Genomic DNA, 26,816 nt, shown 5'->3' with positions numbered 1-26,816 from the left:
TATGTCAGATGTAAAAAAGTAAAATAAAATCTGAAACCGGAACCGATAGCCACGAGCCTATGTAAGGCAGGCTTTGAGCAATGTTCTAGTCAGAGGGAGGCCTTGTCCCTGCAGACGCAGCTCAGACCTGGGTCATCCCTGTAGCAGTTTCCTGATGGAGATCTCTGTCTTTTGGATCTGGACAGATGTACATCAGTTGGACAAAAATGTGCTTGGCTCTGTATCAGGCAATTCAGCGGCCACATGGAGGCAAAGCTGCAATTGTAGATTTGCAAGTTGCAAGGTGCCTAAGAAGATGGATATAATTTAGAGAGTGGAATTAAAAGTGAAAAAACTGGAAGGTGAAGTAAAATGAGAGACTTCTTGTGCTTGTTCAGGTGTGATGCAGTAAACAGACAATTTAGGCTAAGGTTTATAGGTCAGAGGGTTATGGGCAACTGAAGGTTAGTTTAAAAAAAACCCACGTATCTTTTTCAATACAATGCTGAGGATCTTCTAAAATTGCCCAAATAAACAACAAGTACTTAAATGTATGATATTTGCTCAGTACCATGCTTGACTTGCAAGGTTGGAAAAGAAGAAAAAGTATACTTACTGCCCGTGATGAGTTTATGGTCTGGTTAGAGAGGCAAGCTCTCCTGAGACAGACACATGGAAAGATACGACACATGATGTATATAGTTTTGTTTTGGGTTCTATTTATACATAGTCGTTCATTCATTGATTAGTTGATTCATTTCTTCAACAAAAACTATGATTTTTGGAGGTCCAGTGGTGAAAAGACAGAAGAAGTAGAATCTATATTCCCATGGAGGAGACAGACAGTAACGTGTAAACTGATAAACAAGAACAATTCTGAGAGTTAAAAGCCGTGAAGAAAATAAAGTAGGTTGAAGTGATGGAGTGCCTGGGGTAGGGCAGGGCTGCCGACTTAGGGTGGTCAGTGAGACCTGCTCGAGAAGGAGACGTCTGAGCCGACTCCTGAAGGAGCAGGGTTATCCCCGTGTCCCTGAGGCAGGCGCTAGCTTGCACGTTCAGTGAGCAGAAGCCGGCCAATGGCTGCGGAGCAGAGTGCGGGAGGAATAGAGGGCAGGAGATGAGGCTAGAGGGAGGGCAGGAGACGGGCTAGAGGGAGGGCAGGAGACGGGGCTAGAGGGAGGGCAGGAGACGGGGCTCGAGGGAGGGCAGGAGACGAGGCTCGAGGGAGGGCAGGAGACGGGGCTCGAGGGAGGGCAGGAGACGGGGCTCGAGGGAGGGCAGGAGACGGGGCTCGAGGGAGGGCAGGAGACGGGGCTCGAGGGAGGGCAGGAGACGGGGCTCGAGGGAGGGCAGGAGCACAGAGTATGTAGGGCTGGTTCCCGGGGGTCGGACAGTAAATACAATGGGAATCCTTTGGTGAGTTAAGCAGGAGTTTTAAGCTTCTTGCTCTGGCTGCTGCGCGGAGAATGTAAGTGGGAGTAGAAGGAAGACTGCTGGGGAGGAGTCCAAGGCTGTGGTCCACGAGGGAAGTGATACTGGTTTAGGATAAGGTGGGAAGGAGACCGCTGGAATATATAAGGCTCTACTTTTGCAAAATAGAAAGTAAAGTGGCAAAGGTGAACCCTTGAAAAGAGAGTGAAATTCCAGCTGAACTTTGAAAGATTCAACAAGAATTAAATGTGAACATGTAGAGAGGAAATAGAAAGATATTTTTGGGAGGTTTGAAGGTGGGAGTGGAGATGGCATGAATGGGGCACAGCCAACTTCACTGCTATCCAAAGTAAGCAGAACAAACATAAATTAATCTAAGGTGGTGGTTCTCGTGCTGGAATCACCTGGAGAGCCTCAACAATATTGATATCCGGGTTCCACCGCCGAGACTCTGTTATACTTGGCATGGGGTATGGTCTGGTATTGGAGTTCTAAAAAGTTCCCACAGTCACTGTAATGTGGGGGTAAGGTTGAAAACCACCAGTGTAAGATCTTTCGGTATAAGTTCTTACAACTAGGAGACTTCCACCCAGCAAGAAACAAATGAAGCAGGCTGAGTGCATGAGTTTGGGGGTAGAGCAAAGCAGTGATTTTGAGACTTGCTCAATTATGAGACTCCCTGAGATGTTTGTTTAAAATACAAGTTCCTGGAACCCCCCTGGAAACGACTCCCTGTGCCTAGAAGAACGTAATTTTAGTGTGTTCCCTATGGTGATGTAGGTTGGGGATCATTGCACTGGCTAGAAGATCTCAGTGCTTCTGACTCTTGATAAAGGAAATGAAGTGGACACATCAGTGGAAATGAATGTCAGCCTCAGTTGTCTGGTGGGGGTGGCGTGTGGGCCAGCTTAACAGTGACATCTCAGTGTATAGATGTGATCAATTGGAACCCTGTGGTCAAGAGCTGAAGTCAAAGCAGTGGCTTCAATGGCTTAGTGGAAAACAAATTCAAACAAATTCTTTTGGAAAGAGGCTTGGTCTGGGAGAGACTGGAGATCTGAGGGATCTCAGCGGGAAAAGTGATTGGAGCTGGATTGTAGAGAGCTGTGTGGTTTGGCATTCACAACATACAACATATGTGTATCACTGACTTCAGTAATTTTATTGTTTTTTCCAGTTCCACATGGTGTTCACAACATCCACACACAGATGAGTGGAAGTTATGCAGGTGGATTCACTGGTTCACCTGGTAGAGGGTCACGTTTTCATGGGTTTGATGTTATTCTGTAGGCTGTGATGTTGGCATTACAGTGAGTGTCCACCTTTTCTCAACCTGATACTTCCTGTTGGTTAGGAAATGAAATTATGACTATGCTTTTTACCTATACTGCACATCTTTGCCCCCTAAATGACTGAATCTGAAGAGATATTGCTTCTTCTTAGAAGCTCCTAATTTTGTCCCAGTAACTCTTTTACTTTGGAGAAATTTCTTTTGTTCATTTATTCAGCTCCTTTCTATTCTGTAGCTGTTGAGTACAGTGTGAAAGATACAAAGATAAGGTCTAAGCCCTGCCCATGGGATCATACAGTCTATGGGGAGCAAGATCACACCCCTAATTATACCCAATGAGACTCTGTGGACCAGAGAAAGATAGTGATGTTCAGAGGAGAGAAAGAGTGATTATTTTGCCTTAGAGAACAGGACTTGTAAAAGTCTTTTTGGAGGAAGTTGCTGACCTTGAGGCTGGGTAGATTTAGAAAGCTATGGATACCAGGGTATTGCAGGCAGGACGGAACATGTAAAGTACAGACCAAGAGTCTACTGGCAAATGGTTTAATTTGACTGTGGCATACAGAGCTGAATGTGTGTTCTGGAAAAATAAGATGAAAAACCAGGTTGGAGCCTATAAGGAGTGTGACCGCCAGAGGAAAACATGGTTTATTCTGGAGGCAGCAAGGAGCCTTTGGAGATTTTCCAGCAGGAAAATAGAAGGGAAACTAACCTTGATTGGGTGTGTGCTATGCATCTGCCAATCATTATGCTTTCTGAAAGTGATTCCTGTAGGTGATCTGAGGGGTAAGGTTATTTAGGCAGAGTACGTGGCAGCCGTGTTTAGAATTGTTTGGAAGAGGGAGGAGATTGGAGACGGGAAAATCACTGTCATAGCTCAAATCTCACATGCAGTTATTTAGGCATGGAAAAAAGAGGAGATATAAAACAGGGTTTTATTTATTGAGTAAATATTTCTTGAGCTCTTATTGGATATTCCAGGCTCTGGGATATGGCAGTAAACCAGTTCTAGACCGTCATGGACTGCATGTTCTTGTGGGTGAGACAGATTATACCAGCAGGAAATGACCAGGCAGTGACAAGTGAGAATTAGAGAATTAAAACAGGAAGATGCAACAGAGACTGATCTGGTGGCTTCTTTAGATTGGGCGGTCAGGGAAGGCCTCTCTGAAGAAGTGACATTTAAACAGACACTTGAATGATAACTAGGGACCAGCCTTGAGAAAGTTGGGATTGGCAGCAGGGAGAACATCCCAGGCAGAGGGAACATTTAATACAAAGGCCCTAAAACGAGAACAAACTTACTGAATCCAAGGAACAGAAGGATGAGGCAGGACCAATATCATTTGTCACTGGAATGTATATGGGGGCCAAGAAGAAGTCAGAGTGGACTCTTGGGTTTCAAATGTTGGAGACAGAGGGTGGTAGTACTGTTATCAGGAAGTTGGACCAAGTGTAAGTGAAGGATGTGATTTCCTTTGGCCACGTGTGGATTAAAGTGCTGAGATCAAGTCATGTTGAGATACCTAGGGACTTGAGCTTGGGAGAGGAGGTGGGATTGGAGATAGAAATTTGAGAATTATCTGCCTAAAGAAATTCCTTGAGGCTGTAGGAAAGGTGGGGACATCCAGGAAGTTGAGACAGGAGGCGAGAGCCCAAGGCGCGGTGATGAAGAAGGTTTAAATTGGCAAACTGGAGGATGGCTTGGGAGAGAGAGATGGGGATAAGCAGGAAAGTGCAGAGTTGGAGCTCCTGAAGGCGGGAGGAACTGCACTGTCGAGTAATCCTGAACCAAACTGACGCACAAATACACTGTTTTGTTTTGTGAACTTCATGCAGTGAAGACAATTCAGCTAAGAGAAGTCATTCCATTAGCTTCTAATTTCATGCATTTGATGATGTTGCCTCTCAGTGTATTCCAAGTTAGAATTGTGATGCAGGCTGCTCGAGAGGGATTAAACAAAACTGCAACCTTTAATTTATCAACATTTCTCAAATATGCTTTGCAGTATGCTAAAATATATCCTTCCAGAGGCAGAAGACAAACAGTTGCTTTAAAGTGAAACACTCATTTCAGGTGAATTGTGAAGTACTTTAAAATAGCGTTTCCTGTTTGACCACCAGGTGGCGTAAACATTAGTTTTAAATTGTTCAATGCGTCAGTACATGTGAGTGAGTATTATTAATGCTAAGAAATCATAGCTGATAGTAACAAATTATATGTGCCTGTGATGACATTTCGGTGCGTTTGAAGAAATGCTATTTGATTTCACTTTTTGTTTATATATATATTCAACAGGTATTCAAGCCACCAACTTTGTAGGAGGGCAGGTATCAGGCAACAAAAGACTCAAAACCTCTGTCTGCCCTCAGGAATCTCTCCCTTCCAATGAGGAGTCACCCATACATTGAAACCAGATTGATGAGTACAGTAATAGAAGTGTGTGTAAGGTACAAGATAGCCCGGACAGGGAGTGATTTCCTCCGCTCTGGGCAGAGCAGGGAAGGTTCACAGAGGATTTGAAGCAGGGTTTGAAGAATTAGTTCGTCTCTGGGTTATGGTATAAGAGCACACCAGACAGCGGGAGCAACTTGTGCAGATGCATGTTTGTGTGAATTAGCATGGAATGTTTTGGTAAAGTGTAAAAGTTTAATATTGCTTAAGCGTAAATAAAAGTGAGGATGGAAGTAAGGCTGGGAAAGTAGGCAGGGGCCACAGCAAAAGGGTGTGTGGGCCAAGCTGAGGATCTTGGAGTACTCTATCTTGTAAGGGAAGGGAAGCCTTTGGAAGGTTTTAGGGACAGTAATCCTATGATCAAACTAGTACAGGCATACCTCAGTGATATTGTGGGTTCAATTCCAGACCACTGCAATAAAGTGAATATTTCAATAAAGCGAGTCACATGAATTTTTGGTTTCCCAGTGCATACAAAAGTTATATTTATACTATACTGAAGTCTTTTAAGTGTGCAATAGCGTTATGTCCAAAAAAAATGTACATACCTTCATTAAAAAATACTTTATTGCTAAAAAATGGTAACCATCATCTGAGCCTTCAGCAAGTCATAATCTTTTTGCTAGTGGAGGGTCTTGTAAAAAATGCAATGTCTGCAAAGCACAATAAAGCAAAGTGCAGTAAAACGAGGTATGCCTGTATTTTTGTATTTTAGCAGGGTGACTCTCGGGCCAGTTCAGAATGTGACCTAGAAGAGGGCAGGACTAGAGGCAGGTAGATCAGTTAGGTGAGGGTATTGCAGTCATCATTGCAGGAGATGGTGATCGTGTGAACTACAGTGGTGGAAGGGACTAGGGAAGGACAGATTCAGACGTGTTCTGATGGTTAATTTTATGTGTCAGCTTGACTGGGTCATCTAGTGCCCAGATATTTGGTCAAATATTATTCTGGATGGGTCTATAAGGGTGTTTTTGGATGAGATTAACATTTGAATAGATTGAGTAAGCAGATTGCCCTTCCTAATGTGGATGGGCCTCATCTAGTCAGTTAACTGCTGAATAGGACAAAAAGGCTGAGTAGAGAGAATTCCTTCTGCCTGACCACTTTTGAGCTGGGACATTGGTCCTTTCCTGCCTTTAGACTCAAACTGAAACAGTGGCTCTTCTTGGGGCTTAATGTCACGAATTTTTTTTTTTTTTTTTCCTGTGTGAGGAATATCAGCCCTGAGCTAACATCCATGCTAATCCTCCTCTTTTTGCTGAGGAAGACCGGCTCTGAGCTAACATCTATTGCCAATCCTCCTCCTCTTTTTCCCCAAAGCCCCAGTAGCTAGTTGTATGTCGTAGTTGCACATCCTTCTAGTTGCTGTATGTGGGACGTGGCCTCAGCGTGGCTGGAGAAGCAGTGAGTCAGTGCGCGCCAGGGATCCGAACCCGGGCCGCCAGCAGCGGAGTGCGCGCACTTAACCGCCAAGCCACGGGGCTGGCCCCATCTTCTGGGGGCTTGAACCTGCTGGTCTTCAGACTGGAACTTACACTGTCAGCTCTCCTGGTTCTCAGGCCTTGGTAGTTCGACTTGAACTATACCATTGGCTCCCCTAGGTCTCCAGCTTGCCGACTGCAAATCTTGGGACTTCTCAGCCTCCATAATTGCATGAGCCAATTCTTTATACAGTCATGCATTGCTTAACAATAGGGATACATTCTGAAAAATGTGTCCTTAGGTGATTCCGTCATTGTGCAAACATCATAGAGTGTACTTAGACAAACCTGGATGTCATAGCCTGCTACATACCTAGGCTATATGGTACTAATCTTATGGGGCCACTGTCCAATATGTGGTTCGTCATTGACTGAAATGTCGTTATGTGGCACATGACTGTAATAACTCTCTCTCTCTGTCTCTCTCTCTATCCTGTTGGTTCTGTTTCTCTGGAGAGTCTTGACTAATACATGTGCAGAAGGTAGACTGTATAACATGGCATTTAGTCTGTGTGGAGGCATGGTATTTAGTCTCTTCTATAAGAGAGAAAGGAGCCAAGGATTATCCCTCACCCTGGGCCTGGTGACTGGAGGAATAGTCCTGCTATCAGCTGAGATGGCAGTATGTAGGACAAACGTGAATTGTATGTTTATGTGTGCAGTGTGTGAAGAAGACTTGTTCAGTTTTATAAACAAAGTTCATGGGACTCTCAGGGTGTACAGAAAAAGATGCCCTTTAGATAGTTGGTTCTGTAGGTCTAATTTTATAAGTGAGGTAGGGACTGTGGAAATGCATGACAAAAGTCATCAAGAATTAATGTGGATGTGAATATTTTAGGGGGCAGCAGAAAATATATTTACTGTTGATTCAGGGGTGGGCATTTCTAGGGCACATTGTGTGGCAGGAGGGCACCGGCTCTATTTTGTTGAGTACGCTTGAGATCCCCTCTGAAATGGTAAGTGGGGTTAAGATGGAACTTAACAACTGAAAGAAAATGGAAGAGTTGAGGGCCCAGTAAGTAAAAAAGTCTGTGGGATGCAATGTATAAGAGGGACTATAAGATATTTTAGACAGGATCTGTAGTTTTAATTGATATCTTATTTCATATACTTTTATATGGGATTTCATACTTGAGCATAATTTAGATTCTTGGTATCTATAATCATTTACTGAGCGTTTCATATGTGCTGGACAGTGCTTGATCAGGGATGTGTGTGTGTATGGTTTATTATCTCTTTTAAATCTAATGACACACATGTTAGTTAGATCATATTCAATGATTTGGAAAGAAATTGCAGTCCTCAATCCCTTCAGTAAGGGATTGAGAGCGAGACGTCATTTGACTTCTGCTTTATTTTAGTCCCTCCTGGAAAAACAGGAATTACAGGAAGTTGCAGTAACATGGCTTCATTTTCTCTTCTCTCCTTTGGACATGATGCTTTGTTAGCTATGCTTTGAGATTTATGTTGAGAAAAGTCATCCAAGCAAATGATACAATCTGACTGTAGTTATGTAAGACTCATTTAAAGAGACAGGGGTATGTTACTGTCTATTTCCATGCTATATAATATTACTTAAATATGGGTGGATATTTAAAATCTTGTTTTTGTGAATAAATGTCTTATTTATTAACTGTCAGAGGTTGTAACTGTTAATATTCAGTATCATTGAAAATGCTTAATCCTCTCTGGAAAGCTTTTTTCCCCTATTTCTCTTTTCCATCTTCTAAGGATATACACAATAGTGACATTTGCCCACTGTTATTTACTTTATTAGGCAATGAGTGGTTTCCAATATGGAAGTGTTGGTTTCCAATGCAAATCCTATTTGTACTCTTCAAAATTTTCATTAAGGATAAATAGGAGAGGAAATGAATTGGTTATTAGTTAAAGAGGTAGTAGGCTATAAAAAGCATATTATTGGCTTTTGTTAGCAAGTATTCTGAGACATTTTAAATGATTATTGTAATAACCATCTTCTTTCTGTCTGTCGATTTATCTATTCTATCTATCTGATCTCTCTCATCTATCTGTGTAATTGTTGTAGTTTGGTGTAAGTTGCCAAGGAGTTGATCCTGGCTCATTATGAATATTAAAGGATGAGAGAAGATCTGTCACAGCCAGCAGCAAGTTGTAGCACTAAGCATTTCTCTTGATAAGGTGTCTTCTATAGATGATACTATTATTCAGTGAGACAACCACAAGGATGACAAGGGACAGGACTTCTGCCATTCAGGAGCTCATAAACAAGTGGATAACATATAGAAATTAATAAATGCTGTAGTGGAAATGTACAGAAGCTGGCAGGCCTCTTTGCTGTGGTTGGAAGATGATTGGATGTGGAACTGAAGAATTGGTTTCACTTGCTCACTGTGTGGCTTTTCTCAGGTCTCTTAATCAAGTTGAGCCTGCATTTCCTTATTGGTAAATTAGGGATAATAATAACGTATCTTCCTGAATTGTTGGGAACAGCAATTGAATTATTTGATGAAACTACTTTGTGAAGTGAAATGTGAATGTAAGATTCTTCTGTTCAGTTTGATGGAGTGGCTTTAATACTGTTAGCCATACTGTATAAATCTCAGCGTGGCCCTCTGCTGGGGAGTTTTGTGCATTCTTTTAGGGCACTGAGAGGAGACTCCTCTCTGTGTGGTTTTCTACACTGGTATCTCCAACATATGCCCTCATCGCTCTTTCCAAGGGCACATAAACAAAGCAGCCAGGAAGAATGCTGGTCTGTTTTGTGTATTCCTGTCCCCAGAGCATGTGCGTGGGTAGAACTACTCTCTTCAAGTTTGTACCTGTCAGCACACGAAGGAGATGAGATGGAGTGGTTGAGACTTGCCAAAAGGCACACCGGTGAGGAGTGAAAAGCAGAAACAAGAAAGCAGCTTTTTGCTTCCCAGTTTAGTTGTTGGTAGAGTTCATTTTATGAATCTTCCCTGAAATCATCACCCATGACATTCAGCTTTCTTTGATGGATAGTTGAGTAGATTAATGAAATATTTAAACTTGTGTTCACTTTCTTAGTGGAGAATTATTTTGAATTCCATGATAGAAAAATATAATCTGCCTGAATAATTACCATTGTCCCCCCGTTTAGTTTTGTGTAGAGTGAGCTGGATGTCTTGAGAATAAGTCATTTCGAATGTTTTCCTTGCTCATGAGGGAAAGAAACTATCTGCTGGTTTGAAACAAGCAGGCCGTCTGCCTGTTTTAGTATAGAAATAGCCACGTGCAGTTAAATGCTTGCTGGTAGTTCACTGTTTTGGGTACCACTACATTTTTGGATATACTGTGTTCTCTCTCTAACATGGAGCACAGATATTGCAGTGGTAATGAGCAGGCACATATATGCCCACTTGTAGTGGTTATAGTAGGCACTTGTTAAGTGAGTGAGCTGTAAATTAAAGCTCCATCTGCTGATTTTGCCTCACCAGCTTCTAATTTTACTGAAGGACAAAAGAGCAACAAATTAGATACATGTCCAGATGTGTGTGGGGGGCTGGGAGACGTCGCTTTCATCCTTCTTCCCACGCCCTGTTCAACTGGTGCCCCCTGTCTGCAACTTGAAAAAAATGTGACTGTTAGGTGAGGCCCCCTTTAACTTGCCATAGGCCGGAGGTATTTTTTTACATCCCTCTGCATTCTCATTCTCTTTCCTTCAGCCTCAGAGGAAAAAAAATTACTTCTACCTCACTAAGCACAACCCATCACTGGGGTCCTTGGCTTCATGTCCTCCTGCCTTCTCTAGGACCATGCCCCACCAGGCATTTTTATTTTTTCTCATATCTCCAATTTTTGCTTCTCTGTTGCTTTTTTCTTCTTGGTCTATAATTGCTCAAATTTCTCGCAATTTGTCCCACCACGTTTCCCCGCAGTAACTCTCCACTTTATACTCTCGCAATCAAGTCCTCGGAAGCATTGGCCATTCTTCACTTACTTTCTGCCCATTCACTCTTCAGTCCGTTGCACTCTGGCCGCTGTCTGCCACCCTGACTGACCACGGCTCCTATGGACATGATCACTAGTGATTTTCTAATTGGTAATTTCAACATATTTTTTTCGGCTTTTTATCTTATTGGACTTCTCTACTGAAGGTAATTCTCCTTGGAACTGTTTCCTTGACTTGCATGACATGATCATTTTTATTCTTCTTGTTCCTCTTTGGTTGTTCCTCCTCCTTCTCCTCAGTGAGTGTTTTTCCTCTACTCAGCCCTCAAATATTGACGCTCCGCAGGGTCCCCCTTTGATCCTCTGGTCTAGGCACTGCTCATACTCTCCCCAGTGATCACAGCCATTCCGTTATTTCAGATACCACCTACACACTGATGACTCCTAAAGTGTATTTTCAGTCGAGACCTTTTCCCCACCCTTAGGCTTAGGTGGCCAATTTCCAGATGAATATCTTCATCTGGATTTCCTCCACTTGCTTCACAGTTTGTGACCAAAACTGAACTTCTCATTGTTTCTCCTAAGCCAGTTCTTCTGTTCGCATTATTACCGTTTCAGTTGGTAGCACCATCGTCTACCCAGTCACCTAAGTCAGAACCATGGGATGCATTTATTCCTACTTCTGCTTCATTGCCCACACCCAGTCAGCCAGCTGGCTTCCAGATTATATTTCGATGTTTTGTATTTATTTCCCTCGTCAATCCCTTCCTTTCCTTTCCACTGCAACTGCTTGGCTCACTTCTCTTGTCACCTGGTATTAGGACTAATAGAGGTGCTTTTTAACTGAATTTTCAATGTCTCACTGTGTCCTCCTCAAACCTGCCTTTCATATAGCCAATAGAGTGATCTGTAAATGAAAATAACACCATTTCACTTTCCTGCATCACACTGTTTATGCCTCATTCCTGCTCTCATTGCTGACAGCGGTGTTTCTTAAACTTGCTTTCACAAATATACGCATGTGCTTAGAATGTTCAATGAGACTTTTTCAATTTTGTGTGTACATTTTACTGATAATCATTTTACAAACAACCACCACCTTATTTGCGTTTATGATGACATCTCTCTCAAAGAATGACCTAAAGTTAAATTAAACCTAAGGTTAAGCCTTAATTGCAGTATTTCTAAGCCAATGTCAAAAGATTCTAGTGGTTATAGACATAGTTTCAAGGATCTGTAAGATATATATACAGATAGATAGATATACTTGAATAATTATAATTAAGTCCACATACATGTATAAATTGTTTATATATATTTATTTTTGTATATCAGGTATATGTGTGAGTGTGTATATAGTGTTTCCAAAGGGGTTTTACATTATTCAAGTTTGAATTACACTCACTGTACATCTACCTATAAATTCTAAAGTCCTTAATGTGTCTTTTAAGATCTTTTATGACCTGATCATCTTTTTTTTCTCTACATATTTATCCATCTTAATCTCTTGGCTTATATTTTCTGTAAAAGGAACATCAGACTACTTGTGGGTCCTTATATACACAGTGCTTTTCTTTTCCTTCTTAAGTCTATGCTTTTGTGCTTACCCCTTTCATATATGGAATTCTGTCTTACTCCATTCCCCTAACTTTTAACTTTGAACTCCTCCTTGTGCTTTATAACCTCCTCCAGGATGCACTGATCTAACCAGGTGGACTGTTCAGTGGTCCTCCTATTGTCACAGTGCCCTGAGAAAATCTCTGTCTCCTGATACACCTTAATGCTTTGTAGTTACCTGTTGGAGTCTGTACCAGACGGTGACCTCCTTCAGGTCTTGTGGTTTCTCCTTTGTATCTTTCAAGCATGGCGCATAATTGAACGAGAGATAGTGACCTGAAAATGCACGGGTGAATCACCTTTGCCTTCTCCCAGTGGAGAGAGACCTTTTCTACAGTCAGCCTAAGTAGTTTCTTTCACAGTTTTTCCTCTATTCAGTTTTTACACTATGGTTTTTTAAATGTTTAATACATATTTGCATGCTTCATTTAGCATTTTAAGTTAGAAAAATCAATGTCTAGTTTTTATATGAAGAAATTTTAGCCACAGAAAGATAACACACTTCTATCTATTCCTTTCTATTTTAGGAGACCCGTCTTCCCAGTTACAGGCTCAGGAACCTAGAAGTTCTGAGAATACGTTAAGTCTGCTGGAAGATTCTGGGTGTGGTTTATCAAATGAGCAGAGAACAGAACCTTCAGAGATGTCCCAGCATTTTGTGGAAAGCTGCACCCCCACACCTTTCCCACCACTGCCCATTGTGAAAAGACCCTGGGCTACTCCGGAAAATCCTCTGTCTTCTCACATGCAGTTCTTGCAGCGTCTGCTTGAACTGAAGAACTTGACAGAATCAGGGAGTCTGAAAACAGACTTGAGCCTCTTTGAAACTGACTCTTCTGCAGTATCAGATTCTGTTTTCCAGTTGCTAGATGGCCTGATCACTTTTTACCGTAAACCCAAATTTCCTTTTTCAAGCTTTTGGACAGAAGCTGTTGATACTTTAGCCAGACTGATCAGTCATTGTAACTTATCTAATCATATTCTTAAAAAGTGTTCCAAGAAGTTGGAAGAATTTGAGAAAACCCTACTACAGATTATTTTAAGGAACAACCATATAAATCGGGTAAGTCATAAATCTCTTCTATTCATGAAATAGCATATCAGTAATTTTGGTGAACATTCCCATTGGATAATATCTGTTGCTGTTCCTTAGCCTTGTGGCTCAGAGTCTGTAGTTGAGCCTTGTTTTGCAGTTGTCTGCAGGTCTCCCCTGTGGTGCTGTCCCCGCCTCTGGCCTCTGATTGCTACAGTATCCTCTCCATAGACGCCCCTGATTCAGGCTGTGCTTCTCTCCTTTGAGTTACCTTCCTGGTTCCTTATCAGTATCCTTGGATTCTTCTCCTCTTTTGTTTTCTCCTGCCTACATTTAGTTCTTATTGCTCAAAAAGTCTCAGTGTTTTTCAAAACACCACTAACATTTATGGTTTCCCAATTTAACGTGTCTGTTAAATTCCTCATGATAGATTACCTGTATCATATTGAATTTGTTCTTTTTCTGACATTGACTATCAAATGCCTGGAAGTCAAAGAATATTTTTTCTTTTTTAAGAATTTCCCTTTTAAGTGGCATAAAACCCCATGGACTCTCTGTAGATGGGGGTTAATTGAATAAATTGTCTGAGGAACACACAATATATGGCTTTATTATGTTTTTTTTCTTATTTATTTAACATGGCTTAGAAAGGTTGACTCGGGGATTCTTTTTTTACAAGTGACATTGAGGTAACCTGAAGTTGTTTTCTTTTTTGCATTACTTTCTGTCTTCCTCAGTATCTGATCCTTTGTTTGGGAAACTCCAAATGCCTTCACATTTTAACCCTTTTTAATTGAGTACTAAAAATATCACAGACGAGGCTAAAGGTCTAACTCATTAACTGTATCTCACTGTGGGAAAAAGGTATTGGCCCTTGTTTCTTTTGATCCATCATTGTCCAGTGTTTGTCTCCAGTGCCATTATCTAAGGCCAGAGTTTTTGTACAGTGTAGGCCTCACCTGAATCTTCAAAACTGACAAAATTGAACTAATAACCCAATTTGTTGCACATGCACCTGTTCTTTTCTTCTCTATTAAGGTATGATTTGATCAATATTATAGAAACCTTTACAATTAAGCTTTTGGCATTTGTGTAAAGATACTGAATTTTCCATCTGGGAAACTGAAATTTTTTTCTACTGGACGTGGTCAATCAGGAATTAAATATCAGATTTTCTTTAGTAGTATCTGAGGTATATAATCTGTTTCTTAACCATCAATAAATATCTCGAATACTTAATATTCCTTAATCTTTTTTGTATATTTTTGCTTTCTTCTTAAAACTACTTTAAACATGTTTTATGTGACTTGGAACCTTCCAGATACCGGCCTTTGTATTTCTTGTCAGTTACCAGATGAGCTAATATTTTTTCAATCTAAAAAATATCTCTCTCTCACTTAGGGATTGGACTACACAAGAGTAGCCTTGGGAATTGTGTGGAAGTAAGGGAATGTCTCAAAGAAGCTTGTGATGGTACAGATGGGTCTGAAGTAGGTTTTCCATACCATTTGTCATGGTGCAAGCCATTGTTGACTAATTGGTCAGCAGAGGAAGAATGAGTGAATGAATGGCTTTGGTCTTTTCTTGGAGAGGTGATTGTTGTATTTAGATAAAGTGGAATCAAAAAATTGTTCACCACATTTAGAATTAGGATGATGATTCATAAATAAGTTTTAATGACATTCTCTTTGGGAATTTTTTTTTTCTCCCCAGCAAAAGCATCTTAGACTAAATTATTCAAACTTTTTTTTTTTGCTCAGGAAGATTCGCCCTGAGGTAACATCTGTGGCCAATCTTCCTCTATTTTGTATGTGAGCTGCCACCACTGCATGGGCATCAACAAGTGGTGTAGGTCTGTGCCCAGGAACCGAACCTGGGCCACCAAAGTGGAGCACGCTGAACTTAACCACTAGGCAACGGGGGCTGGCCCTTAAATTTTTCAAACTTTTGTCATTGTTTTCACCATCATCATCAGTATTACTGCCATCATCATCTTTTAGATATATTCATAAAGCTTCTTTGTTAGAAAAATTGACTAACGATTGTTCTTTATAAATGCTTTTCTGTCTTTTTAGCTTTCCTTGAGTAATAAAGTCTCAAGGAAGAATATATTCTGACATGAAATATAGGATAGCTCCTATTATTGCATTTTCATTGATACTACTCCTGATTGATTTAAACAAAATACCATAGTTTAGAAAAAAATTTGCTACTTCAGAAAAACCTTGTTTCTATAGATTAGAAGTGTTTAATTAAAGTGTATTGCTTAAAAACTTGAGCCCTGCTACTGATTTCATTAAAGTGATCTTATGTTTAAGCAATGTGATAGGGAAAGGTGTGGTGTGAATATTTAAAATTCTGACCAAGGGATTTCACATATTTATAATTCACATATAGCCAGGTTTTAAATAAAATATAAATCTTCAACAATATGTTCTCAGTGCATTTAGTAGTAAAATTATTCTGACCATAACTTAGTTTTTCTTTAATGATCAATAAGAACTTGGTATCTTTCAAAATCTTGAGGTCATCATTGTGAATATCAGTTATGTCAGGGCTGCATATATTCAAAAGACAGGAGGTTGAAGTGAGATACCCTGGAAATTGTTTTGAATAATTCCCTGATATTAGCTTGGTTGAAATTATTTATAAGTTTAGGGAAACATGTATGATTTGTGATTTTTCAGATTTGGATAGATTCTGTTTATTTTTGTGCTATTTTAGGAACTTTATATTTATTAACAAATTTTTTAGGAATTGTTATCTTGGTCCTATGTCTGTATTATGTTTTTAGGATAACCATTAGATGGGACTAGAAGGTATAATCTACAGTGATATATTTGACAGATATAGAAGATACATGTCTTGAAACCAGAGGGCTTATAGGGATCTGCACTAGGCCTGCCCTAGGGGTCCTGGGGAGCAGTCTGGACTTCACTTGGGTTGAGCTGTCCTCTACTTGCAGACCCCAGTATGGCGCCTTCCTCACTTGCCTGTGTACTTGCTTGGGGTCAGGAGTGTTTACCTTTGGAGTACTGAATGCCCTTTGTTTGACTGACAGCCTGACCTTTCCTGTATTTCCAGACCTCAAAGTGGGTTTATTTCTATGATTAGAAACAGCATGAGCTAATTGTACCACTGTACTCCCACCTGTTTCTTTACAGGCCAGGATATTATCCTAGAAGTTTAACATCAGAATGCTTATGATTCTGTTTAGATTTTGCAATGGTATCTTTGTCTTAAATTTTCATTTGTTTTGAAAAGATAGGAGTTGTTATATTACATTAAATAATCAAAATCTATAGATATCATTGAGCTTTTAGGTATTTAGCATATATTGTTAAATCTTATGGACATAACAGTGAGTTACTTAGAAAACTTTCTTTTCAGATATCTTGTTTTTTAAAATTATAAAATAACTCTTGGACGTATTAGTTGTGAAATTGAAAAAAACAATTGACTGCCAAGTAGACATTAAATTAGAATCTTTTGTATGTATGGTAAGCAGAATAATGGTCCCCCAAAGATGTCCACTTCCTAATCCCTGGAACCTGTGTTATGTTACATGATGGGGATGTGGGTGGGGAATTAAGATTGCTGGTCAGCTGACCTTGGGGTGAGGAGATGATCCTGGATCACATGGGCCCAGTACTCACAAGGGTCCTTATAAGTGAAAGAGGGAAGCAGGAGAGTCAGTGTCCAAATCAGAGAGAAATTTGAAGATGCTATGCTGCTGGCTTTAAAGATGGAGGAGGGCACGATGAGCCAAGACATGCAAGTTGGAAAAGGCAAGGAAATGGATTCTTCTCAAGAGGCTCCAAAAGGAACACAGGCCTGCCAACACCTTCCTTTTCACCCAGTGAGACCCACATCAGACTTCTGGCCTCCAGAACTGTAACTGAATAAATTTGTGTTGTTTTAAGCCACTAAGTGTGTGGTAGTTTGACACAGCAGCAACGGGAAATAATACACTATGTTTACCATTTATAGTGTTTTCACATCTGTTGTCTCATCGTATATTTATACAATAACTCTGTGAGATAGGCATGGTTGCCATTCTTATCTCCACTTGATAGATGAGAAAAATGAGGCCCACAGAGAATTGCCCACAGCCACAAAGCTAGTTAGTAACATGTGAACACTAGCACCCAGTATTAGAGTTGACTGTGGCTCTGCTTTCCCTCTCTATTCTTTCTCCTCACAATCCTCAAATTTGGTAAAACTGACTCAGATTATAGGATTTATCAGATATCGCTTTTTATAATCCCCCTACCCCATCCTGTTGTGGTCTCTGTGCTCATCCTTTCCTGTGTGGATTCCTGCAGTTGCGTCCTGTCAGATTCCTGATGCATCTGATCCTCCTCTAATCCATCCATCCCACCATTATCAGAGTGATCTTTAAAAAATGCTGAAAATCCTCCAGTGGCTCCTCGCAGATTTATAAGAAAGTACACATTCTTCACCGTAGCCCACAGGCTCTTCTCTACCTGGCCCCTCTCTAGCCTCTTTGGCGTTATCTTTCTCTGTTCCATCCTAAGCACTCTTCACTCCAGTCAGACAGAATTATTTGTAGTTTTCCAAGTACTTTCTGTTCTTCCCCTCTGTGCCTCAATAGTTGTCAGTTCCTTGGCCTAGAATACCTTTCTTCCATCTGGCTAGTTCTGCCTGTCCTTACAAATTGATGTCTAGGATTAGTTCCTCAAAGAAGCCTTCCCTCCTATCCTGCTTCGGTCTTCGTTTCCTCTTGCTGATTAAATGTTCCTCCCATAAATTCACCACCGTACGCATCACACTCTACGTAGCTGCTGACTTGTGTTTATCCTCCACCAGAACCCAGTCTTTGTGGCTGAATGCCATGCCTCACTCGGTTTATAAACTCAGGGCTCAATGCCGTGCCCAGCGTGGGGTTTGGGCGTCTCACTGCGGCCTGGTGAGGGTGGGAGTCTAGGTCCCGCACTTGCCTTTGCTCATGTGGGTGGGGTGGGCTGCAGTTTTTTTCTGTGGTGTTTGGCTGCTTTAGGGAGGTTATCTTTCAAAAGCTTTCCATCTTGCTAGGCTGCCTGTTTTCTGTCCTTTAGCTAGAGAAAACAGGCTTTTGTTGCTGTTGTTTATTTTTGTCCATGCCCATTGGCATTCTGGGTCATTGGCTTTTTTAGCTCCAAATCTGGAATATATGAGGCAAAAAGAAAACCAGGGAACTCACCACTGTGTTCTTCCTTTGGTCTTAAGGTCCATAGCTGGACCGCCTGTCAGTCTTCTTATGTTTATTTTATATATGACGCCCAGCATTTTTACTTGTACTTAGAGAGAGAAATAGGCATAAGTCAGTCCACTTCCTGGAAGTGGAAACCTGTGAAGGTATTTTTAAAAATCAAATGATATCCCATACTACAGTGGCAAAGAGCTAGCCCTGCTGCACACCCCCGGCTCCTCAGGACCGCCCCTCAGAGACCACCACTGCCAGACCTTTACTCCTGTTCTGCCACCATTTACACCTGTGTTTTAAATAAAAGGCTTACACTGCTATTTCTTAGGTTATTTTCTTTTTTATCTCTTCACTTTGTATGATGGAAGATAAAAATTTATGTCTTCTATAGCTGCCTCCTTCTACCTACTCTCCAAACATAATTTATCAAAAGTTTTCGTAAAATGAGTGTTACATATTTATATTATTATGAGTCTGTAATCTTTTTAGCCCTGAGACATGTACTATACAATGATTTCATTTCCTTTTTGATCAACTTTTAATTTTTTTCTAAAGACAATTGATTAGAATGATTTTTTTTTCCATTTGCTTAGTTTTCTACATACCTATAATTGATTCTACTTTCAGACACTTGGACAGGATTGTAAACATCCTCTTAGTAGAGCCAAACAAATGAAGTCATTTATCAGTTCCATCTTTTTTTTGTGTGTGTGTGTGTCTTTTTTTTTTTTTTTATATTTTTATATTGATGTTTTAATGGTTTCTAACATTGTGAAATTTTGGGTTGTACATTTTTGTTTGTCCATCACCCCATATATGACTCCCTTCACCCCTTGTGCCCACCCCCCACCCCCACTGCCCGGGTAACCACAGTCCAGTTTTCTCTGTCCATGTGTTGGTTTATATTCCACATATTAGTGAGATCATACAGTGTTTGTCTTTCTCTTTCTGGCTTATTTCACTTAACATAATACGCTCCAGGCCCATCCATGTTGTTGCAAATGGGACGATTTTGTCTTTTTTTATGGCTGAGTAGTATTCCATTGTATATGTATACCACATTTTCTTAATCCAATTGTCAGTCGAGGGACACTTAGGTTGCTTCCACTTCTTGGCTATGGTGAATAATGCTGCAATGAACATAGGGGTGCATAAGCCTCTTTGGATTGTCGATTTCAGGTGCGTTGGATAGATTCCCAGTAGTGGGATGGCTGGATCATAGGGCATCTCTATTTTTAATTCTTTGAGGAATCTCCATACCGTTTTCCATAGAGGCTGCACCAATTTGCATTCCCACCAGCTGTGTATGAGGGTTCCTGTTTCTCCACATCCTCTCCAACATTTGTTGTTTTTTGTCTTGGTGATTATAGCCATTCTAACGGGCGTGAGGTGGTATCTTAGTGTTGTTTTGATTTGCATTTCCCTGATGATTAGTGATGTTGAGCATCTTTTCATGTGCCTATTGGCCATCTGTATATCTTCCTTGGAGAAGTGTCTGTTCATTTCCTCTGCCCATTTTTTGATCGGGTTGTTTGTTTTTTTGTTTTTTTGTTTGTTTTTTTGTTGTTCAATTGTGTGAGTTCTTTATATATTATGGAGATCAACCCCTTGTCAGATGTATGTTTTGCAAATATTCTCTCCCAGCTGGTTGGCTGTTTTGATTACTATTGCTTTGTAGTATGTTTTGAAGTCAGGAATTGTGATGCCTCCTGCTTTGTTCTTTTTCTTTAGGATTTCTTTAGCTATTCGGGGTCTTTTGTTGCCCCATATAAATTTTAGTATTCTTTTTTCTATTTCTGTGAAGAATGTCATTGGGATTCTGATTGGGATTGCATTGAATCTGTAGATTGCTTTAGGTAATATAGACATTTTAACTATGTTTATTCTTCCAATCCACATGCATGGGATATCTTTCCATTTCTTTATGTCATCGTGGATTTCCCTCAATAATGTCTTGTAGTTCTCATTGTATAGGTCCTTCACCTCCTTGGTAAGATTTATTCCTAGGTATTTTATTCTTTTTGATGCAATTGTAAATGGCATTATCTTTTTGAGCTCTCTTTCTGTTAGTTCATTATTAGCATATAGAAATGCAACTGATTTTTGTAGATTGATTTTGTACCCTGCAACTTTGCTGTAGTTGTTGATTGTTTCTAACAGTTTTCCAACAGATTCTTTAGGGTTTTCTGTATATACAATCATGTCATCTGCAAATAGTGAGAGTTTCACTTCTTCGTTACCTATTTGGATTCCTTTTATTCCTTTTTCTTGCCTAATTGCTCTGGCCAAAACCTCCAGTACTATGTTGAACAGGAGTGGTGAGAGTGGGCAGCCCTGCCTCGTTCCTGTTCTCAGAGGAATGGCTTTCAGTCTTTCCCCGTTGAGTATGATGTTAGCTGTGGGTTTGTCATATATGGCCTTTATTATGTTGAGGTACTTTCCTTCTATTCCCATTTTATTGAGAGTTTTTATCATAAATGGATGTTGTATCTTGTCAAATGCCTTCTCTGCGTCTATTGAGACGATCATGTGGTTTTTATTCTTTGTTTTGTTGATGTGATGTATCACGTTGATTGATTTGCGGATGTTGAACCATCCCTGCGTCTCTGGTATAAATCCCGCTTGATCATGGTGTATGATCTTTTTAATATATTGTTGTATTCGGTTTGCCAATATTTTGTTGAGGATTTTTGCATCAATGTTCATCGGCGATATTGGCCTGTAATTTTCTTTCTTTGTATTGTCTTTGTCTGGTTTTGGTATCAGGGTGATGTTGGCCTCATAGAATGATTCAGGAAGTGTTCCATCTTCCTCTATTTTTTGGAATAGTTTGAGGAGGATGGGTGTTAAATCTTCTTTGAATGTTTGGTAAAATTCACTGCAGAAGCCATCTGGTCCTGGACTTTTATTTTTGGGGAGGTTTTTGATTACTATTTCAATCTATTTACTTGTTATTGGTCTATTCAGATTCTCCATTCCTTCTTGGTTCAATTTTGGGAGGTTGTATAAGTCTAAGAATTTATCCATTTCTTCTAGATTGTCCAATTTGTTGGCATATAATTTCTCATAGTATTCTCTTATAATCCTCTGTATTTCCATGGTATCCGTTGTAATTTCTCCTCTTTCATTTCTAATTTTATTTACTTGAGCCTTTTCTCTTTTTTTCTTAGTAAGCCTGGCTAAGGGTTTGTCCAGAAGAGCTACAGTTTCCCCGCCGAGGGCCGCCCCTCCCCCCTCTCTGGGAGCCGCGCAGACCGGGATCGCTCATCTGATGGGGAGGGAGCGGAGTTCTCCTTACCTCTCCCCACTTCCCCCGGGGTCCCAGCATGTTCCGCTCTCAGATGTGCGGCAGTGTGGATCCCTCCACTCTAGGTTTTCACTGTCTGGGATTCCGTTGTTGGTCTGTGGCTGTTGCTTTTGTTGTATCTGGTGGGGGAAGAATTCACGGGAAAGCTCACTCCACCGTGATGCTGACGTCACTCTCCCATCTTTTTTTTTAAGACATGCCTTCTGGAGCCCTCCATCTTCCTGTTCTCATCTGGACTAATGCTCCCTGTATCTGCTGCTCAGCTTTACTCCAGGGACTTCTTTTCTTTTAATCACCACCTGGGGAATTCCCTTTCCTGCTTTCTTGTGTGTGTCTCCTTGCCCCTCATCTCATGTATTCCTTACTTTGTTTTTAACTTCATTTAGTTGATGCACATTCTTTATGAGCTCACTTAGAACGGGTTCATGGGCTGTACACTTGTAAAATATTTGTTTGCTTAAAATATTTTATTCCAACTTTAAAATTTATTGATGAATTAGGATAGATTTCCAAGTTGGATATAATTTTCCCATTGAATTTAAGACATTTTTCTACTAACTTCTGGATTCCAGTGTTGCTAGTGAGAATTCCAATGTAATTCTCATTTTAATTCCTTGAATGTGGTCTATTCCCAACCCTTATGTACGTCCAGGAACATTTAGGATCTCTCTTGTTCCCGCTGCTTTGTAACTACAGGATGGTGTACCTCGATATGGGTCTTTTAAAATTCCTTTTCCTGAGTCCTTGGTGGATCTTTGAATCTGAGATTTCATCCTTCAGTTCTGAAAATTTTTTTGAATAGTTTTTCTCATATATTTCTGCTTTGTGTCTTCCCTGTTTCCTTTTTCTAGAACACCTCTTGGTCTGATCCTCTAAATTTCTTATCTTTTTTCTTGTACTGTTTATTCTTTTATTTTAGTTTTTCCTGGGAGATCTCCTCAACTTTTTCTCCTATCCGTTCTATTGAATATTTTTATTCTTGCTGAAATATTTTTCGTTTCTATGAGTCCTTATTCTTTTGATTGTTCCTTTTTAGAGCTGCCAGCTCATGTTCTATATACAATAAGATATAAAATGTTTATATTTTCTTTGTTCCCTGCTTTGCCTCTGTTTTCTTCTGGTCTTGATTTCCCGGTCTCAGTTGATCACTGTTTTTCATACTTGAGGCCTTGCAGTGCCTGGAACTAACCTGGGAAGATGGTTAAGATCTAACATGGCCCCCTGACACATAACTTGTGGGAGGGTGCTGATGGTATGCAAGCTGCTGAGCAGAGGCAGTGAGACAGGAAGAGGCATGCAGAACCCTGGAACTGCCGCAGGTTTTGGGGGTTTGGTTGGGAAGGAGTGGAGCTTAGCAAGGAATGAGCCTAATGGGTTGGAGAAGGGCCAGGTATTGAAGGTTCTTGTGTTTTGTTAAATACTTGAGTTTCTTCTGCAGGTCAAAGGTTATAAGGTATACAATTTAAATTGCATGCACAATTTTGTGTGTAAGAGCATGTGCTTTTTTTTCCTAGGAAGGTACCCATAGTTTTCATCTGATTCTGAAAGGATACTGTGATCCCCCAAGTAAATAACATCTAGGAAATCATTGAGACTGACTGGTACACCCTGCCCAGATAAATACTGTCTTGTCATTCAAAGTCTACCTACTTTTCAAAACATGGCTCAAATCTCACTTATAAATTCTTTCTTATCAATTTGATCCTGAAATGGGCTCCTCTTCTAAATTTCTGTAGTGATTATTGTCTATATAATTCAGTTTTCAATTTGCCATATGCTGTCTTATTTCAGCTTATCTAGTATGGCTCGGATTTAAAAATGTTTTATTTAACTTTTCAGTGTCTTTATCACAGAGATTAATAGCATAATTTAGAGTCCAAAAACTTTTATTTGCTAGTGGTGACTTTAGACAAGTTAACTAACCTCAAGTTCCACATCTATAAAATGGAGATAATAAATGTGACTACATCATAGAGCTGTTGGGAATTTCAATGAGCAAATGCAAATGAAGTGCTTAGAATAATATCTAGTATCATATAAGTGCTTAATAAATATTTCTTGTTACTATTCTCCTTGAGGAAAGAGGGATATCTCATTTTTTCCACTCTTCTGATATAATGCTGAGCTTATATTCAGAGCAAAATGAGGTATTTTTTGAATTAAAAATAAGGCAATGAAAGTTGTATTTCATATGCCCCCATACACTTAAATACCACCTTCTGACTTTTGATCACATTCTTGTGTGTAGAACCTTCCTTAGCAGGAGCTCTGTCTTATTGACATTGTAATGACTTTCCTGAAGTGCTTCTATGTACCAGGTAGCTGGATATCATCTCATGGTGTCACTAATTATCCTTCCACAGCCACAGCTTCCCGCTGACCGATGAGCTTAGTAGGCACCATGGATTTTTTTCTTTCTACTTTAATTGTAGAAAATCCATTGTAAATTAACTATTTGACTGTCATGGTTTCTCTTAACTCTTTGCACTGATCCCTTCTTGTTATGTTGCATGTCTGATCTGGGATTTTGTAGTTGGTGATTCCCTCCTAGACTGTCATTTTTGCTTATATCACCAATGATGTGGCCTTCGGGCAGCATCTAAAGATGTGGTTCATTAAATCAGATGTCTTTTCTGCCAATGTGGACCTCTTAGTTGTATCTTAAGGCTCATTCATGCCATAATTATGTCAGCCGGTGAAACACACTAACTTTTTAATTTAATTCTGTCCAAGCTGCCGCGTTTGTTATACATTTCTCTGCTATGAGTTAGGACATCATTTTAGTAATGACAAGCTTTTGTACCTTTGCTGACTTTCCAAAAAGCCTTATCCTTTGCGTTTTTTGTTTTTGTCATGGATGTGCATCAGTTTCTTAGAGCTTGCCTCATGTATTTTTAAGGCTACTTGCAGTCTGCTTTGTTTTAGTATATTCCTGGGAAATAGAAGTGGAATCTAAGGTTAGGGCTCCATGCCCATTTCATCCTTGTGCAGAGCTCTATTTAAAATTAAAAAAAAAAAAAAAAAAATCTGGGCTAATGTTCCTGCAGTTGTACTTTAACTTAATAAGCATTTACTTTGAACACTGCATCAGTGTATAATTTAAACCTCCCTTGGATTTTCAAAGCAGTGTTTAACTTTCAGTGCTCATGCAGAGGAAAGAGGAATGGATAGAATGGAACTTGGTTCAGTTTACTCTCAAGGTATACTTTACGTTCCAGAATCTCTTCCTAAGATAATTAACAGCAGCCTACCTTCATATTATCCTTTATAGTTTGTAAAGCACTTTCACCTAGAGTTTATTATCTGTTCTGACAATAACTCTGTGTCATTGTTGTTATTACTATCTTCAGTTTATAGATGAAAAAATGGAGGACAGGCAGATTAAAAGACTCACTGAAAGTACTTAATTAACCAGTTATGGAAAACCTAGGTCTCAAACCTAAGTATATGACCACAAATTCTTCCCTCTTTCCACTACATCTTGTTTCCATCATTAATTTTTAAAATGATCCATACGTTTTTGTCCTAGATGCAAAAGAAATAAACTGACTTCAGTATGTGGGTTAAGAAAACATTCATTGAAAATTAAAGACTTTAGCAATAGTTCTCTCAATTTTATAAGGAGAATATTTATAGTTTTCTTGGGTAAGTTGCTGCATTTCATTTTGTGCAAAGATTTATGTTTATAGAAAGCAAAAAAGAAAAGAAAGGTACTGCTCTGTGTTACAATATAAGGTTCCTTGTTTTATTGGCTATAAATTACATTCTGTTGGAAACTTTATAATTGCATATACAGTCTTGTAACCCTAGTTTCTAATTGAATATAAACTATGTGGTTTTGCTTGTGTCTACATAAAAATTAAAATATCTTCCTCCCAGTTTTAACAAGTTTTGTGAAATATATTTTAGATTTTCTAGAAGCTTTATAAATATTATTTCGAAGCTATCATTTTTTAGTTTTTTTTTCCATTGAGTTCAGAATCTGTTTAAAGTCACTCCCCTCATATCAATACTTATAAGTATTGATAACTTATATCAATAAGTTTAAGGGAAAACTTAAATCATAGCTATCAAATGTGAGACCTAGAAAAATTAAACATTTCTGAGAACATGAAATTGCTTCTCATTTATTTATAAGCAGTAATGGTTTTAAAGGAGAACATTTTATTCTGAGCATATAGAGATTAACCATTAATCCATTTGCCTGTTTTTCCCATGGTATTTTTCCAGTGCTGGGTCTCTAACATGAAACATGGGACTCCTCTCCTGTGCTGGGAACTGTCATAGATACTGGATATACCGTGGTAGACTAATGAGACAGAGTCCCTGCCAAAGGGAACTGATAATCTAGATAGCCATTGAATAAATGAACAAATAAACATAAAATAACCTGACAGGTATGAAAAAGAAAGGAGGAGGGCGCAATGGGAGGGAATAAAAGAGAAGACCTAATTTAGGTTGGTAGGACATGGAAGACCTCCTAGAAGAAGTAGCTTTTAAACAGAATGAGACAGAGGTTGGAGTAAGGACTTTCGAGACAGTGGTCATAGCATGTGTCCCTGAGACGGTGTATTTCAGGAATTGAAAGGAGGCAGTGTCCTTAAGTTGGGAGAGTGAAGGGCAGAGAGCTGCCTAATGAGTTTGGAGGAGTATGGATAGTAATGGATTGGTAGGTTGCCTACTGTATTAGTTTCCTGAGGCTGCTGAAACAAGTTGCCGCAAACTTGATGGCTTAAAACAACAGAAATTTCTTCTTTCACAGTTCCAGAGGCCAGAAGTCTGCTATCACGGTGTTGATGTGAGATGCTAGGGGAGATGCTCTCTCCAGAGCTTGCTAGAGAAGAATCTGTTTCTTGCTTGTTACAGAAAAAAGAAAATGGTGTTTAAAATAAAATTTTCAGGGAGTAAAAAGACTTTCTGAAAAATTAAAAATATCGTAGTGAAAGCACATAAATTAAATAAAAGTTTGGAAATTTAGATAGGAAAATCTCCCAGAGAGTAGAGGAAAAAGAAAACAGAAAATATGGGAGAAAATGAAAGAAAACTAGAGGGCCAATTTGTGGAGTCCAACATTTGAATAATAGGAGTTCCAGAAAGAGGGAGTAAGAGGAAGTCACTGAAG

The 26,816-nt window shown here is 39.7% G+C and overlaps 1 protein-coding gene across 2 annotated transcripts in view; it reads left to right on the top strand.

Moving 5' to 3' along the window:
* The window catches only part of MEI4 (meiotic double-stranded break formation protein 4), a 221,257-nt gene that overhangs the window by 50,249 nt on the left and 144,192 nt on the right, over nt 1-26,816 (top strand). For both annotated transcript variants that reach the window (XM_058566747.1, XM_058566746.1), the window contains exon 3: nt 12,676-13,211. In XM_058566747.1, coding sequence (XP_058422730.1) covers nt 12,676-13,211 — 536 coding nt within the window. The remainder of the gene's footprint in view (nt 1-12,675; nt 13,212-26,816) is intronic.

Source organism: Diceros bicornis, chromosome 23 (genome assembly GCF_020826845.1).
Source record: "Diceros bicornis minor isolate mBicDic1 chromosome 23, mDicBic1.mat.cur, whole genome shotgun sequence".
In the NCBI taxonomy this organism is placed as follows: Eukaryota; Metazoa; Chordata; class Mammalia; order Perissodactyla; family Rhinocerotidae; genus Diceros; species Diceros bicornis.
The sequence above is the reverse complement of the archived record's forward strand: the minus strand, read 5'-3'. Positions and strand labels throughout refer to the sequence as shown.